An 18,820-nucleotide genomic window follows, 5' to 3' on the forward strand; every position below is an offset into this window, starting at 1 on the left:
TTCGACAGTAGTAGTGGAGATCAAGATTGTAGAACTATCTCTCATTAGATTTTTCACTAAATTTCTTTGTGAATCTTTTGCTCCGGTATGCTGTCAATGAATACATCTGATATCTAAGAAGTTTTTCCTTGGTCTTTTGGACGAGCTATCTATGTTATCCTGATTTCTGTTTTGCTGCTGTTTAACACAGTTAAATTGGTGAATCTGATCCTCTTGATATTTTGGCTGGTGTCTTCTGCTGCTGGGGGTTATGATCTGATCAAATCTGGTTCAGTGTCAGAAAAAAATGAAAATCCTAGTACTATTTCTTAGTATTATGGGTAGTTTTTTTTGTCCATACAACTTGAAGCTGCTTCCAGAAAGCAAGAACTGTAAAACTGAGTTCTGCGTTAACCGATGCTGATCTATAGTGTGTGCAACCCTGAAGTGCTTGCTGTGCTTGTAGAGGATGACCAGACCATGATACTCTTCTGTGGTGTAGATTTATTAGAAAGTAATTCTCCACCACCTGGGAATTTTCTCCCAGGCACTTTCTGCATTACCAGCAGTGATACAGATAATCTGATCCGGGAGTTTGGCCACCACAGTCACTAGTGGACTTTCGGAATTAAAGACTTGCTTTCCAAGCGTTTGCATGGGTTACAAGACCATGTAGGAATGGAGCGGTGGAAGAAAGGGAAGCTGTATATATTAGCTAGCTTGTGAAGTGAATGTCTATGGTGACCATAAAAGGCAGGGAACTGTATGTTTTATACTTTCCATCATAATTTCTCTTTTCAGAAGAACAGGGTGGAGATGGTTGTGGCATGCTGCCCTGAATTCCATCTGCATGCCTTGCCAGGCGTTGCCCTGGCAATGGAAATAAACTGTTGTCTCTGAGGAATACACTAATGGTATTTGGCCAAGCAGACAAGTGGCATAAACAAAAGTTTAAAACTGTATTTTCGAAGTTATGCCTGCACAGAATTAGAAGCCTGTTCTGCTTCCCTGTTTTGCTGATGATGCTGCCAGGCAAAGCCAAGGTACACTGGTTTATTGACTTTAAAGGGAGCTTAGATTTTTCAGGAGGAGGGAGCTAGATGTGCAGCAGAAGAAAATACCCTTTTCTCCCTCCTACCCCAAAACAAACAGAACTCAAAACACAACTAAGGAGCACCAGCAGCTATGATATTATTTATCAAGGATGCCAGAATGAGAGGTCGAAAAGGGTGTTTTAGAATTTTTCCCCAAATTATTACCCCAGTCTTGCAACTGGATATGCATGCGGATAAGTCTGATGCAGAATTCACTTCTTTATCGTTTTAATACTGTTCATATTTTCCTAGCATGAGAAAAAGGTGAAACAACAAAAAGATTGATCTTTATTTCAAGATTAAAGTTTCAAAAGCTTAAGATTTGAACTTTATTTAAATCTTTTGAAGAGATTTGAAAAGCTATTATGTAATCATATTTTTCATTTCAGCTATAGACGGAAACAGTGCTATCAACATAGCATAGAAATATTGTTTTTTATCATGTTTCTATTTGTATTGCAAAAGTAAATATCTTTCAGGACTTATAACCTAAATTTTCAGGCTCAAGAAGTTTGTGATAATTCATGATAAACTTCAGACAAGCCTATAAAAACTCAGCTGTTTTACGCAAATGCAAACCTCCTCACATTTTTGAAGCGCAGCCATATCTTACCTGAGCAGCGGGGTCACTTTAAAGACTTTAGTTGTTTTTAAAGGTAATGCTAGTTTCAGTGTATTTCTGGTATTTTATTGGAAAGTTTAAATGTATTTGGGATGTAAATACACAGATTTAGTAACACAAAGCTAATCTATATACCTTCATTATTTAATATATAAATTGATGTGCTTGTGATTCAGAGAAAAAGAAAAACAACCCTATCTGAGAGTGATCTGGCTGTAATACCTGAATCTGTGTAGAAAACAAAATAGTCTGAAATTGCAGACTTCAGCTGACCCAGTGCCTGAAGAGGGACATGGCTCCATGAGACGTCACCGAGATTCCTGCCTGCTGGTTCTGCTTCATTACCTGGATGTTCAGATCAGCAGCTTTAATTTGAGCTTTTCCCTGTACTTAATTGCTGTGAAGGTTCTTAATAATGTTGATAAACTGTTTTCATGCTGTCCTCTTGAGAAGCACATGCCAAAGTTTTGAGGTCTACCTTAGTGGCTCTTCACACTGGTTTTAGAGTCAGCTACAGCGGGGTGGCTTTGAATAACTTCCCTGCCAGGGAATGCCTGTCACCTCAAGTAGATGGAAATAAATGGAAACAAAGAGTAAGAGAAAAGAATCTTATTTGTACAAATTTTCTAGGAGAGAAACTGGGAAGACAGGTAAGGGTCAGAGAAGAGCAGAGGTGGAGAATAATAACGAGGTAAAAATTGTGGCAGGCAGAAGGGGTCACGAAGAGCACTGAAATTGGAAAAAAAGGGGCAAAAGTAGATAACTGGGAAATCAGAGCTCAGAAAAAAAATAAAAGAATGTAAAGAAAAAAAAAGCTATATCTATTCTTACAGGTTTCCTCAAACTGTTCATGTCCCCTCTCTCTGTTTTAGTTTCTCTTTGTAGCCTGTAGCGTGAGTCTCGTAAAACTTTGCTGAGATTATAATGCAATACCTTGGCACCAATCTCTCTTGTTTATGTGTCCATTAGTTCAAAGCCACAGACAGGCAATTTATTGAGTATGAAAAATGTCACCTATGGCACCCTCATTTGCATCTGAAAATTGATTTTTGTCACACTGGGATTTTAGGACAACCTTTTTTGGCAGCCAACATTGCCACAAAGCATAATAAAAATAATTATGTGACCACAAAAGCAAGTAAGGTTCACTGTAAATTTTCAGTCTCTATAGAATAGTCGTTGGCAGGGCATTATTGATGAGATTGCGAACGAGTTACCTGTGGTAATCCTTCTTGATGATTTAATATTGACATCTAAACTTGAAACATAACTTGTGATTGCTAGCAAAGTGTATAACAACATAATGGTACTTGATTATGTTTAGTCAGACATTCCAGCATGATAGCAGAATATTTAGACATGTCAGTTGAACAATTGATGAACTATTAATTAAGATTTTTAAAGTGATAATTACTGAGCTATGAAATGTTTTTTAAGACAGTACTATAAAACACCTTTTGATGATCAGTTAAAACATGCAACCTACCTAGCATTTTTTTGCAAGCGCTAAGTTAATTAATTTTCAACTTTCTGATCTATTTGGCTCTTGGAGTCTGACAAGTTTTGTCTCTTCACTGGTAAGATGGTTAATGTACACGGGGAAAATGTCACTGTCCATTGTGATACTGAAAAATCCTATTAATTATGAGTGTTAAGTTACTCAAACACTTTCATTAGTTATTTTGGCAAAACAATTCCCCAAGGCAAGATATATTTATATAACAAATTCCTCTAAAGCTGAATCAACCATAAATGGATTATGCAAACTTGTTTCCTTTCTTGTAGATAAATTGTTTTACAGCAGTGTTCATTATGAGAAAGTTCTTTACCCACTGTAGTATTTTATCAGCACAGAATAATCTACAGCTTCAGTTTCAATGGTAAAAAGACACCATTCTTTAATACGAATGTAGCTTTTAATCTTAGCTCAGCATGTTGATTTTTTTTTTTTCTGCCTTATTTAAAAGACAGGCAAAGGATGGCAATTTATAAGCTCATATTCCTTAAACCGAGTTTCTGTATGCGGCTATGGAGTAAGATGCTATTGAAAATGGATGAGTGTGATCTGACTGAGATGTGTGTTAGAGAAAGGAGGGAGGGGGAAAAAAGTGTTTCTTTGTTATTTAAGAAATGTGTAAATTTTTATACCATCATTGAAAGCATGCAGTGGAGAAATTTGGGTTTATCAAAGACTTTGGTTTTGCTAAAATCAAAATTTATACCTTTGCTTTCTAATCAAATTCATATTTGGTGCTTTAATGCTTCATTAATAACACTTTGACATTTGACTTGAATATTGAGAGAAGTGCTTCAGAGTGTGACACTATTTCTGGCCAGTTTTGTGGAATGCATTTAACAGGATTGATGAGATAGGAAGGACCAAATTAAACAGTAAGGAAGGACTGTGCGTACATATTTCACAGTCACTCGATGCTGTTCCTGCTAGCAGAAGGATTTGATCTTAATCATGGATTAGTCATGATCCACCCAAAACTAAACCCAGTTTAAATCATGAGTGGCACAAATATTTTGCACTGATGTCAGGGTTCAGCTGCTAGGCACACTTGCTGTCATTTGAGACCTGCTGGTATTAGTTTCTGGCAGAGCTGCTGGCTTGAAAAGGGAGTACTAGGAGCATTGGTCAGAGACTTTACCTAATTAGTAGTGGGATGAGACGCGTTTCTGTTGGCTGTCACAAACGTCACTAAAAATCAAACCCAATACCTTTATGTTCCAAAGTGGTGTTAGAATTCAGCAAAAACTCAGATATGTTTTCTTCTTTGCAAATGGTTTCACTGTCCATCAGTCCTTGCAGCCTGGGTTTAAATATTTACTGGAAAAAAAGTTACTGCTGTTTTCTAAATTTCTCTCCAATTTTTTAATCCTCCTCAGAGTTTATTTGGTTTGGTCTTCAGACTTTGGCTGTTTTTTGAATGTAGGCTTTATAGTTTGTAGAAGTAGCCTGGATCACACTTGAGAGTGTGCTTGGTAACATAGTTTTACCATGTTTGGTTCTCTCCAACTGAAAGAAGCAGCCTCTGATAATAAAATTCTATAATTAGTTTTAAACCAGTGATTTTGCTGTTATGAATTGTCACATCCAATAGAAAAGAAAAATCACTACTGTCAGTGAAGAAACACTTAGGCAAATACAAGTTGTTCTTTTACAAAGTTAAAAGAAGCAAAAAGGTCTGAGTTTCAATGTTTCTCATACTGATAGCATCAGCAGAAAAAAAGATTCTACTGTATTTCTGTTTAATCTACAGTGAAATACTAGCGAATGCTTTTTTCAGCCTTATTGAATGAGATCTGGCTGTTACTGTCAATACGAACAAGACTGCTCACTGCTCTTTCTTTGCTTGCTCAAAACTTTGAAAAAGGCAAATAATGATTTACTCGAATCTCCGTGATTTTTTTTTTCTGACCTAAATACCTATATACCTATGCTTTAAACTGGGAACGTACTAATCCCTGGAAAGTACTAATCAATAGAAGAGAAACCTCTAATTTGTATGTAGATAACTAGTAAAATGAATTATTGCACAGGTTCCATTTCATTCCGTATCAAGACTATTCCAAACTTCTGTCCTGTCCCTTATTGTCTTTGTGTTTGTTTGTGAGGTGGGGTTTTGGTAGCAGAGGAGGGGCTACAGGGATGGCCTCTGTGAGAAGCTGCCAGAAGCTTCCCCTGCTCCAACTCGGACCAAACCTCTGGCCAAGGCCGAGCCAATCAGCACCTCTGTGAATAACTTATTTAAGAAGAGGGGAAAGAAAAACAACTTGCTCCATACAGGCCCTGCAGTGGAGAGAGGGGGCAGACGTGGGCGGCTGTCTGCGCTGGGCTGCAGCCCCTCGCCTGGCAGAGGGGGGAGCAGCCATGGCTTGGAGCGCTCTGAAGCTCCCAGCTTCCGGAGCTCCCTGTGAGTGGAACTTGTCCCACTGGGGTTGCCAGAGTTCATCAGGCTGGTTGGGCCCAGCACAGCTGCAGCAGAGAGAGGAGTGAAATGTGAGAGAAACAAATCTGCAGACACCAAGGTCAGGGAAGGAGGTGTGCTGCAGCTGAGATTCCCCTGGAGCCTGTGGTGAGAAGGCAGACTGTCCCCCTGCAGCCCATGAGGGTTAATGGTGGAGCAAAGATCCAGCTGCAGCCCATGGGGGACCCCATGCTGGAACAGGTGGCTGTGCCCAAAGAAGGCCATGACTGAGCAGTGAAAGCCCATGCTGGTGCAGTCTGTTCCTGAAGGACTGCCCTCCATGGGAGGGACTCACACTGGAGCAGTTCTTGAAAACTGCATCCCGTGGGAGGGACTCACGTTAGAGAAGTTTGTGGAGAACTGTCCCCCATGGGAACGGACTCCATGCTGGAGCAGAGGAAGAGTGTGAGGAGTCATCCCCCTGAGGAGAAAGAAGTGGCTGAAATACGGTGTGATGAAGTGACCACAACTCCTGTTCCCCATCACGCTGTGCCACTCGGGGGAAGGAAGCACAGGAATCGGGGATGAAGTTGAGCTCAGGAAGGAGGGGGGGGAACAAGAGAAGGTGTTTCTATAAGATTTGGTTTTGTTTCTTAGCCTCTCTGATGTGATTGCTAGCAAATTAAATGTATTTTTTTCTCCAAGTCCAGTCTGTATTGCCTGTGACCATAACTGGTGAGTGATCCCCCTCTGTCCTTGTGTCGACCCTCAAGCATTTGGTCGTATTTTCTCCTCTTCATCCCACTGGCTCGAGGGAGAGTGAGCGAGCAGCTACGTGGTGCTGGCTGGACCTTAAACCAAAACACTGTGAATGATCTCTTCAGCCAATAAGCTCCCTATGCCATGCTCTCCACTGTTTCCATACAATTCTTTCTTTAAAAAAAAAAAAAAATTATTTGTTTTTGTAGTTTATGCCACTAGTTTTCCAAGTGGCACAGGCATTACTTCCCCTGTCAAGTCATTCAGATCACAGAGATAACCTTTTTGTTTTCATCTTGTGCTGTAAATGTAATAAATCAAGTCCTTGCCAAAAGCAAGTTTTGAATTTTATATCATGAAATTTGCATTTCATGCTCTGTTGCTTATTCACAGAAGCCATCCAATCTGAAAAGAAAAATAATACCACATGACTCGTGTAACTAATACAGACAAATGTTTCTAAGCAACTGCTTGAGCAATCTGAGGATCAAAAATTACTCATCTGAGAAACTTGCGTATAATAGTAGATAATGTATTTGTTCACAGTATTCAGGGTCTGTTAACGGACGGTTTGTAAACTGAAACAGGGCCAAAAATATATCAAATTATGAATGCTGTAATTTATTAACCTGTCTCTATTAGAGAAGTTCAGCAAAATAAAGCTATTTTAAGCTAAGCAGCTGATACTGTGTTTCTCTCCGCTCTGAAATGGTCAGGCAATAGCGATCAGAACCTCAAGCCCTCAGCTAATAGTTTGATTTTGTCCCAGTGCTTCATTCAGATACCAAAGAGAATGATGCAAAAAAAGTTGAATAACATAGAGTAGAATTAATTTCCTGACATTCCCTGGAAATTCTGTACTTCATAGAAGCCACATGCTGTGCATGATCTGATATGCACAATGGGTCTCTGGTCACATTTAGAAGCAGAATGTTTGTACTTGGCGTGTGCGACGAGAACTGAAGATTTCATCTTACGAATTCATAATGCCGTTTAAATAGAGCCCAGTCGAGATTCTTCTGGGGCTGGCTGCATGATGGATAATTATGAGGAGTAGAGAGATTTTGCTGATTTAGCTTGAGCTGTGAGAACTCAGATTTTTAATTTTAGAATTCTCCTGTTTAAATTCCGATGTGTCACTAAAGGCAGCAGACATCGCGTGTCTGACTTTAATGACTTCAGTGACTTTGGGAGCAAGACAATGTGTATAGATAAAATAAAACTTATCTGACGGAACTGAACAACTATGAAATATCAACAAAAAGTTGAAACTAAGGGGTGGGTGATACTCTGTTTTGGTCAGAGCTCTGGTTTTTGAATGCGTTTGAATACGCTTCTTTTTCAGAAAGCTGTTGGATGAGAAATCAAGAGACCAGAGTTTTTAGATCTGTGGGGTATAAATGCTAAAATAATTTGGTTCACTGGAAAGTCCTCTAGATCTGTTGTCTTTTGACCAGGAACCTTGGATAAAATATTTACTGTGTAGTAAATTGGTAGGTGGTGACTGTTAGTGGTAGTATTTGTGTAGGTGGTGACTGTTCTCATCCCATGGAGACACTCAGTCTCTATTATTAGAGCAATACTGAATCTGTATCTTCTCAATCCCCTGTGAATGCTTTGGCTGCTGGACTATTTGTCCCTGTTCAGTCACTCCATTGTAGTCAATAAGGAGCTATGGAGTGCTCCAACAGCTCTGACAGTTTTGAGAGTATTACTTCATTTTGATAATCTTGGATGCTGCTTCTCAGTGAATGGAAACCAAGAGTAGGTAGCCCATGGTCAATGCTACGAAAACAAAGCAGTAGGAGTAGCAGTGGAGTTGCAGAACAGATGGCATGCAGGCTTGGGAGTAAGGTTGGATCTGTCTTCTTTTGACCAGGGATCTTGAATAAAATATTTACTTTGTGTAGGTGGTGACTGTTCTCATCCCATGGAGACACTCAGTTAAAAGTCAACAGGTGTGAAGTACGGAATAGAAATGTTTTGATGCTACAGTGGACGCAGCTTGATAGGGCAAAATGCTCAGATCCAAACAAATGAATTTTAATGATATACAGTATTGAACTATCAATGTCACATTTAATGTATTATAAAGCTATCCCTGACTTCAGTTTCAGTGGTTATAATCAAGAGAAAAACCTTCAGACATTGTAAACTATAACTCGTGCCATTTTAGGCTCTTTTTCCTGAAGTATGTGGCAATTAATATTGTTAGCAGCTTGATGTTACAACTCATGAATCATTGATCTGTTCCAGTATAGCAATTAATTTGCTCCCGATTCATGACAGGTACACTCTTTGAATTTCCTGAATTAGATTTAATTGCCAGCATGTGATTAAGGAGAAATGTGAGAATCCACTGAGATCTCCAAGTCTATGTCTGGGTCTCTATTTTGCATGTTTCACTTTTCTTTTAGAAATGTTCTGCAAAAAAGTTGAGCTTTGATTTTTCCATCCCAAAATAGATATGACAAAACCAAAACAATGTTGTTATTTCTAACTGGTGTATTTTACAAGTTCTACAGAAGTAGGATCTAGAAGTAAAATTTGAGTGAATGACTGCATTGTGGGGTTTTTTTTTGTCTTGGTAGTCATGCTTTTTAAGAAGTTGTTTTATTGCATGTGAATTTTTGGATATCTAAGTCATAACTTCCCCTGTGTATGGTCGTCTTCAGTAATACTATGTGGGTCTTTGAGACTGTCCAGGCTAATGAAAGGTTTAGAATGAATGGACATTGTCCTGTGGATGTAATTGGATCACTATGGTAGGAAAAAGTAACACAGGGCATGTTCAGGTCTTGTATTTTCATCTTTGATAAATGCAGTCAAAGTCCAGTACCACTCAGGTAGGAATAAGAAGCTGCCCACAAGACACTGCAACACTGTCTCTTTATTTGTGTCACAGAATAGAATTAAGCTTCTGGTATCAAACAGTTACTGTCTGTTAATTCGTTTGTATTGAAGAGTGAAAATACAGCCCAAGTTGTGAAGTGGATTAATACACTACGATTTCGGCTCTTTGGACTGAGTTAATGCCCGTTAATTAATTTGTCCTGAGTAGCTGGACTAAGCGGTGAAGTGGATTGATGCACTAACATTTTGGGTCTTTCGAGCGAATTTCAGCTCTAGCCTGGTGAATGAGTTCTGCTGTAGCCTAGATCTAAGTGGGCATTTTGTCTTCATCACAGACTACCGCTCCGTTCGGCAGTCTGGCAGCTCCTGTGCAGGAAAGCAGAGGAATGCCAGCTCTGTAGAGCACGCTGCGTGCATAGTCAAGTCTAATAGAATAGATCCAGACTTTTTTGCTGTGCAGATCTGTGATGTAAACATAATGCATTCCTGCTTTTCAGACTTATGTAGCATATTGTTTTTGCAGGGAGTCAATACAGCCCTGATCTCAAGGACTGCCGGAAGGAAGTTGTGCGGGTGCATGACTGCAACGTTATGTTACGTGTGAGAGTTCACCAGTACTAATGGAAAAAAAAGTATTTAAACCTCTTTCCATTTAAACTGTGACAAGAGTCAGACTTCTCAGACTCTTCATAAAAGGGATCTTGTTTTTCAGCATGAAGTAACTGGCAATTTTTTTTGCAATACGTGTGTCCAGGTCTCCTTTATGTAATCTGTGCTGTGCAGTGTACGATTCACCTGGGTGTGCCCAACTGACTGCACATGCCAAAATGTACAGGGTAGGATTGTAGGACACACAGTCGTTGTCTGCCTTGTGATTTTTTTTTTTTTTCCTGGGTTTTGTGAAATCTCAGGCCAAAGGCTGAATTCCTCATTTCCCCGTCTAAGAGTTTTAAGGGATGGGAAAAAAAGATACTTTTCTGGACATTGAGAATTAGTAATATATTGTGAGAGAAGGAAGAGATAGAGATAATGATTATGTGTGTATGTGTCCAACAGGACATGAATACATTCTCATTTTAAATAAAGATCTACTTTTATTTAAAATAAGAAACAACGATCTGGAAGCTTTGGAACCCATGGGTCTGCTAGTAGCTTAACAAGAGGCTGCTTTTTCTGCTGTCCTGCTTCTTGAAATACTGCTTACACCACGCACACCTAGTTTAAAATGCCACTTGTGATTTGACTGAATTTATACATTCTTTGAATTGGTTTGGGTGGCTGTGCATTGGGAAAACGGCAGGGGTTGGGAGAACAGGGACCTAGATGTGTGATGGCAGTATTTCTTCAGCTCTAGGCTGACCAATGGCATATACAAATCTATTTACTGTGGTACTGCATGCATGTCATGTCAACTGCCAATGAGGAAGTCAGTGGTTAAAATACGGCATCATGAGGAATTGCTGTTACTTTTCTTGTCTTGAATGAGTTGAAGGACTTGTACCAGAAGTGTTTCCAAATCTACGAGGATTTCAGAAATTTTGACCCTGGCTGTGCTTTTCATGGGGGAATGGAACTGGTTATCTGATTGAGATGGGTGAAATAGGGAAGCTAAATTGAGAGTGATAATGCCAAGACAGAATTTGCTCAAAAAAAAAAAAAAAGGTATTTCTGGAAACAAAAATGCAAGTTTTGGATGGGTTCAGTTTGGGTAGAGTTGCATCCTCGGTGTTCAAGACAAATTCAAAATGAATGTCACAGAATGAGTGTTTTCCAAAGACAACCAAGACTCGCTAACAAAACAAGAATTACACTGAGACCTGGAGAAAGAGAAAGTGAGGTGTTACTTGGGAATGCAGGAGGTGCACAGGCAGAACAGAAGGATCATGCAGAGTTTGGAAAACAGTAGCAAGGTAAATAATGTTTGGAACTAGATGAGGGTTATTTTGTTGAGGGAATGGAGATGATGAAGAAATTGAATTATAACAAGAAATGTGTGGCAATAAAGTTTTAAATTGTTGGGAAGCAGGACTGAGAAGGTTTTAATTGTAATCACAGCTTGGAGGCTTGGCTTGTAGGGAGTAGGAAGCGTGTTTTATGCATCTATTCAGACATGAGACTGGGACTGCAGCCACTAGATCTATTAAATAGTATACACGACTTTAACATACAGTATTATTGCTTTAGGGGATCATGAAATTGCTTTTGTGCAGCACTGTTAAAATGCAATGAATTCCATAGCCCTTGAACAATCCGGAACGTGGGTATAAAATGTGTTGGTTTTCTTCTGTGTACTTGTAGCTGGCTGCCCTGCAGCAAGACACAGAAAGCTGTTATTCCAAGGTAGGACAACTTCTGCTATGAATAGGACTTATTTTACAGAACAAATAATTTTTCTTTATTAGAAATTGTCATTATATCCCAGAAGTGAAACATGGAACAGCTTGTTCGTGGCTGGTTGTGTTATTCCATGGTTGGAGTTGTCAATTGTCTGCTACTAATCCAGAGATTTTGTGATTACTGCCCCACCAAAAGGGTTTATCTTTGATTGGTTTATTGTGCCCTAGAATTGAGATGTGTGTTCTTTCTCCTCCTCGCTCTGGAAATCAGGGTGTTTTCAACACATGTGAAGCTTGCTGGAAGTTAAAGGGAAGCTCTCACATTTTGAATTCCTCCAATATAAGTGAAGAAAGGAGTCCGTTCAGTGAACTCAGTAGGAATATTAAGAGTAAGAAGTTAAGGTTTTGTGTCCATGCTATGCAATGAATTTTCCATGTGGCTTTGATTAAGTCTCAAAAGTATCAGTTTTGTGAAAAGTTTTAATTGCTTCAGAACTCTGCTATGTTTCTAGTACTATTTTTCAATAGCAGTTTAGTATCTAATCCAATGGGAGATGTTTTCATTTAAAAAAAAAAAAACAACAAACACAAAGGAAAAAAAAACAACAAAAAAAAACGTTTTCAAGGTAAATTTTTATTACAGAACACTTTTCTTAAGGCTTGTATGCCTTGGCAATTGCATCAGCAAATGCTTTCCTTATTTAGACTGCATTTTCTTCAGGTGCTGAAGGTTTTGGGAGATCTTTAACAATTTTGAATTTTTTCTGGCATGCTGTAAAAGCAGTCTGCTTTTGTTCGCTTTGCAACTAGCGTAAGCACAGTAGAGATGAGGAGAAGAGCATTTTTAATGGTGATAAGTGATGTGGTGGTAGTGTCCTGGTGGAGACAGAGGCATAAGGTCAGCTGTTGTCTTTTTCCTTAAGCCCATCTTTGCGATGCTGTTTGACAGATGCAGTCAGTCAGAGCAGATTTGGTCATTTGTGTATAAGGGATACCTCATTATATTTAATGAGCAGTGTGGAACCAATATGAGATTTCCTGAAAGAGGGGGTGATTCACATATGGTTTGAAATGAAAGTAACACCCACTAAATAATTACAGGAAAAGTCTGAAATTTTAGTTTTAAAAAAGAAAATGCACTTGGTTGTCATTTCTGTATTATCCTCAGAACAGGTAACTCCCATGGTTTATGTGTACAAAAGGAAAGTTAATGGCATTTAGTCCGTTATCATCTTAGAAAAACTTTTTCCTGACACTGAATAAGGCAGGTGTGAAGATAAGTGAAACTTACTTGAATACAAACAAGACTTTTCTATCACAAAAGATACTGCAAGAATGGAATGTATCATTTCACAAAGCAGAAGTTCTGATTTGCCTCCATAGTTGACGTTTTGTCACATATGCATTACAAAAATACTTTAGAATAAATTAACATTAAAATAGTTATGATTTACACGTAACTAAATGATTTAAACAAGAATAAAATTTTTCCTAATATGCTCTTGATTCTTCTAAAGATAAAAGGAACCTCCATCTTATAAAAATACATATAGCAGAGGCAGCGGAATGGCACAGGAGCAAAGCTGTAGTCTGAGATGACCAAGTGTCTGTGAAGTCAACGTGTGTATCGGTCAGGCAGTGTGAGGATCTGCCTCTCTATTTATGTAACAATTACAACAGCAGAAGCACCCAATGTAATTAAATCAAGTTCCACCAGCAATTTCCATTACCCAGATGTTATATCTGACCTTGCTTCCCAAGTCTGGAAGCTTATGTGCTCTGACATACCTAATTCCCCTTGGTGTGCTAGTTTTTAGCTGGATTTGTGCTTCAAAATATACGGTGTGATTTTTAGAGAGATGTTTACAGGCAATGAGGACAGACTACTTTTGAGCAGATGTTTATGTGTATGTCATTGACCTTTACAATTCTGAACTTTATTCATTGAGTTAATTATTTGTTTAAACAGTCCTTTTTTAACTTACAAGTACAGTTCCAGCACTTTTCTTAGATTTTCATATTATTAACAACATGAGGAAATATTTTTCTCTTTCGGCACATATTTTAGAAATCATTAACTATTAATGCTGATAATAACAATATTCTGATGATAGAAATAACATACAGAAAGCAATTAAGTATTACAGCACAGTTGTGAAATTTCAGCTGAGAATTATATAAGAAGTATTTCTTCTTAAGTTGATCTGCATGCAGGTTTAGCTTTTCAGTCTTATGTGGTGATGTTATTTTGTAGAAGACTGATACACCACTGAATGCCACATCCCATTTGCTGTTATAGAGGACTTTTGCTTGCAACAAGCATCCAATTTTGTTTATTTTTTCTGTTTAAGACTTGACCCCATTTTATACCCTCAAGCTTAGTATATAGAAACAACTAAACGGCAAGAAACTCAACCACTTTTTTTGGCCACCGTAGTGGATTACAGATTGCCACTTCAGTGATGTTTCCAACCCTTATTGTGACAAATCGATATCAGTATTCAGCCACCTTATTCCCATGACAAGTTCTAATGAAATTTTCTTTGCCAAGAGTAATGGTGCCTGCTACTGGGTAGTGACTGGCCCATTCATTCAAATATTCAAGTCCTGCGATGTCCCCAGGAACCCCTGGTAAGAAGAAAGAAAAACAAAACAGAATGGAGAGTTCTCAAGGGACCTAGGGAGATTGTAACTTGTGTGGTATCACATTTTGGGGAGACTGACATCTTTCAGCAAAAGCCTAACCAAAACTCTGGAAAAATGAGGGAGCTGTGTTTGTTGCCTGCTTAACGTGAATAGAGAATCAAGCTCTGACAGTGAATCAGCATACTGAGTGCTGAACCATTCCTGTACCATTTCCACGTCTGGAAAGGGAATTTAACGCAGTCAAAAATAGGGTGTAAAAGCTCATTATGAATTTTTATTTTTGGTGCGCTTTTCTTAGAAAGGTATATATTTATTACAGTATATTTTTTAAAAAAAATTGCTTGTGGATGAATGTTTCTGGACATACACCTTAGGTTTTTGTTTGTTGTCCAAAGCAGCAGGTGTGGGAGGAGCAGATGGTAATCGTAGCCTTTGGCTCTCTGGGTGCTGGTTGAACACCACCCATCTGGGACACGCCATTCTGGCTCTCCAGACTGCCAGCTTCAGACTCTGGCACGTAAATACTTGTCTGGAGTCGTGGCTGTTACAAAGACGTGGCAGGTACTACCATCTTTGATCAGCTGGTTCCAGCAAAGATGACAGAAAACTCCTTTGTGGGTTTCACTTGTGTCAAGGGGCAAAAGACGACTTCTCTTATGATGCTAGCTTATTATTGTAAGAAAATTCGAAGCAAAATTACCAACTCTATGTGGAATAATTTCATATCACTTGTGAGTTACTACTTCAAGAAATTAAGTAGCTGAATTCAGTAAAAATTACTATACATGCAATACGTCCACCTATGTTTTAACTGTTGAATCAGGTGCTAAGTGCACATATAATTTCAGATCCCTTGGCTTCTGTCTTATATACTGGTTGAGGATCGAACCATTAGTTGCAGCTGCTTGGCACTAAGCCAAATGTTCTTTCTTTTTCCCTGTTCTTTACAAATGGGGAATCATTATGATAACCACAAACAGCAGTGAATTATTAAACGTGTTGGTGAAGTACTCTTGACCTTTTCTTCTGTTCTGTTTACCTGCGTTCCATAGTAATGCTTTTGGAACCCATTTAATCAGCTGTGTTGCTGTCAGACACTAGGGCATGATAAGAAACAGAGAAATCATCATGACGAAATCACTACTTAAAAACCAGTAGTGAGATTTGAAGAATAAACAGTGCGAAACATACTCAGAGAAGTGTTTACATTTCAGTGCCCAATTTGCAGAAGCTTTCTTTTCCATACAACAGACTAATTGTGCTTAGAAATGAAAACAAACAAACAAATAATACTATTTTTCCTGTTTATTTCTTTCAAAGTCCTGCTCGGAAGTCTGGACTTGAAGGCCCCTAAGTCTTACCGTGCTGCTGCTTTCCTTTAGAACTTCACTTTTTTTTTGTATTAATGACTGTGGTGTTGACTCATTGAATGTAATTTGGCTTTTTCTTCCATTTGTGGACCTTCTGGGAAAGTGTAAGGATAACCTGTCATGAAAAAGTGATGAATTAATTGCTTATGGGTCTATGACTACCAAAATTGGGAGATCTAGATATTGAACAATCTGAAAATTCCTTTTACTCCTCAAACTAGCATGGAAAGAAACACGTAACATTCAAGGTCAGATTGGATGGGGCTCTGAGCAACCTGGTCTAGTTGTCCCTGCTCATTGCAGGGGGATTGGACTACATGTCCTGTAAAGGTCCCTTCCACCCAAGGTATTCTATGGTTTTACGATAGAGAGAGATGTAAAACTGAATAAATGCCTTGCTCAGTTCCAAAGAGCATGCCTCTGGGAATTCTTCCTTATGTTTCCATGAGCTGAAAGGCGATTAGTTGAGATCTGCTGCTGCTAGGCTAAAGAACTGATTTTTCCTTTTAGACATCCTGGTAGTCACTTTTACTCTCTGTAGAAATGTCACAGACACATGCCAGCTGAACTGTCTGCTGTGTTTACAGTGTAAGTGATTTTGAAAGCTTGCTGCTCGGTGCATTTGCCTTTGGACAGAATTCAGCTCTTTCCTGTTTATTTTGACACTTCAAATGTTTTTATCTTGAACTTTCTCATGAATTTTTATTAGGGAAAATTCTTTTGGGAGACGAATTGAAAGAAAAACAGAGACCCAAGTGGCCTGCACACTGAAAGATTAGAGAGAAGTAGCAAAGCCTTTGGGGAGAGATGGGAACTCTGTATCAGGGTGAGCCTCAAAAAGTTATGAAATTTGGCAAAATTGTGAGAAGGGATTCTCTGCATGGTTCCCACTGCTCTTTGATTTTATCATGACTAAAGCTAACTGTTGAGGACTTGAGTTTCCCTTGCTGCTGTTTGTTGCTAACGTTGAAAAGCGATGCTAAAGCTATTAGAGGTAGAGCAGTGGTGATGGACCCAACAGAAGGGAGGCACCTATACAGATGGCAGCAGGAGCAGCCTGTGGAGCTCTTTGCTGATGGACATGCAGATTGTGCCACCGAGAAAACTCACTCAGCTTTGCACTTTTATAAAAATGCAGCCTAGGGATGGAGGTCTCTATGTGATAAAGTAGCGTCTATTAAAACAACAACACGGATTCCAGAACTGACTGAGAAACGTAGGTTTCTGGAGTTTCTGCATTAAGAGAGCAGAGAAAGGTGTTACCTGTACGATGTAACTACCTTATTGGAATTAGACATTTAATTCCCGACAACCTGAATGAACAGTAGTGATCCTAAATCTTTTTCAGTGTCACAATTCCCAACACAGTACAAATTCGTGTGTTGCTTTTTATTTGGCGTGTTTTTTTTGGGTTGTGGGTTTTTCTTTGTTTTGTGGTTTTTTTTTTCTTTTTCTCTCCCCAAAAGGGGCCTGGATCAAGAGGGGAGCTGAGGAGATGCTGATTTTGACCTTGGTAGTAACTGTGCTTGGAGAAGAGAGTTGCAGAGACCATAGGAGGAAGCAAAAAGAAGAGGATGGTCTCTGGGAAAAACTTGAGCTCATGCAGTGAGAGCACTGAGAGGATCAGAGAGCAGAAGGGGAGGGAAGGCAAAAGTGTGATGGACAGAGTTTTCTGGGGGCCAGAGGCCACTGCGAAGAGTTTGCTGTAGCTCATAAAGTGCTGAATTGCCTGAAGCTCAGCTGGAACTAAATAGTTCAGAAAATGCAGCAGGGAAAAGGAAGGCTTGTGTATAAACCACTACTATTTTTGTTCTTCTGGTATAGCAGCATCAAGTTTTCTCTGAAAAAAAAAAAAAAAATCAAAACACCCAACATAAAAAAAAAAAAGGCCCTTACTTGCTGATATTCTAAGTTACACCTGGGTCTTGTTGTCTAATTGTATTTTTAAGTTACAAGCTTTTGATGTTTATTGAGAGTTCATTAGCTGGGGTCAGTTTCAGCAAATTCACCTCTAAGTGCTGTTTGATTAAAAGCCTGGGCTGAGAAGCGACTGACTATAGATCCAACTTGAGAATTGAAGATTATGTAAGACTTTTAAAGTGTGGCTTTTTACAGGTCTCATGCATGTATTTGAGGTAAGCCATCCCTTGTTTAAGATTTATGATTTAAGTAGTCGTCAGTTTAGGATCACAGACCCACTTGCTTAGGTTTAAAGCTAGTCTACAGGAATACAAAATGAATGTGGCCTGTCCCCTGTCACTGTAATAAGTGGAGTAACCTGACAGATTTATACAAATAGTTTGATGCGTTATCACTAATTGCTGGAGAACATATAATGCAAAACCTGGAATCTGGTAGGTCATGTTAATTTTGTCTAAAGATGCTGGGAATGGAAATAACTGAATATTATTTTGAAAATCTTTGTAATTGGTCTTTTTCAGGAAATCTTTAAGATAGAAGGCAACCTTGGAATTCCAAGACAAAAAAGGGCTATTTTGGCAACTCCGATACTAATTCCTGAAAATCAAAGACCACCATTCCCCAGACCTGTTGGCAAGGTAAGTCAGCGATGAACTGCATCAAATTTTGATATTAAGAAATTGATCTGTTTCTCTTAAAGTTTTGTAATGTCCATCATGTTGATAGTAATATCAGAGACGAAATTAAGAAACATAAAACTGAACAGAGAACACTGTTTTACTGTTTATATTGTGTAGACAAACAGAAATGGCTTTGTATTCACGGCAGACTTTAACAGCATACATTCTGGTAAAAAAGCATTAATTAGAGGTGTGAGTTTTCATGCAGCTGCTGTCTTCAGTAGAGGTTGCTGCCTACCTGCGTGTGTCTGTACTAGACTTGGGCTGAAATTTAGGCCAGGAACATTATGAAGAGTATCCTACTGCGTGGTGTGGACTATCTTGTTCTTATTCTCAAGATCTAGAAGGAATTCATAAGGCATTACATGTAAAACCATCTTGTATTCATTCCTTAGTTAATTTCTCGCATCCAAAGAGGAAATAAGTCTTTGCAGGTGTGTTCAGTTTTATTTTTTGTTGTTTGCCAAGGTCTGATAAAGAAGTGGAAGATTTTCCTCATGTTTGCAGGCAACAAGATGAACAAGTGTTCAAATGGACACTTTTATAGAACTTCAGATGCACAGCTTGTACACACAGAAGCTTTAAAACTAAAATACCAATAAATGGTCATTTAGGCATCAGAAGCTGTAATTACAGGAATACATTTT

The 18,820-nt window shown here is 38.8% G+C and overlaps 1 protein-coding gene across 1 annotated transcript in view; it reads left to right on the forward strand.

The window, feature by feature from the left end:
- The window catches only part of CDH13 (cadherin 13), a 483,658-nt gene that overhangs the window by 184,725 nt on the left and 280,113 nt on the right, over positions 1 to 18,820 (forward strand). Inside the window, exon 8 of the mRNA XM_086620685.1 lies at positions 18,015 to 18,131. Within this exon, the coding sequence (XP_086476811.1) occupies positions 18,015 to 18,131 (117 nt within the window). The remainder of the gene's footprint in view (positions 1 to 18,014; positions 18,132 to 18,820) is intronic.

Source organism: Tauraco erythrolophus, chromosome 15 (genome assembly GCF_009769465.1).
Source record: "Tauraco erythrolophus isolate bTauEry1 chromosome 15, bTauEry1.pri, whole genome shotgun sequence".
NCBI classification, from domain to species: domain Eukaryota; kingdom Metazoa; phylum Chordata; class Aves; order Musophagiformes; family Musophagidae; genus Tauraco; species Tauraco erythrolophus.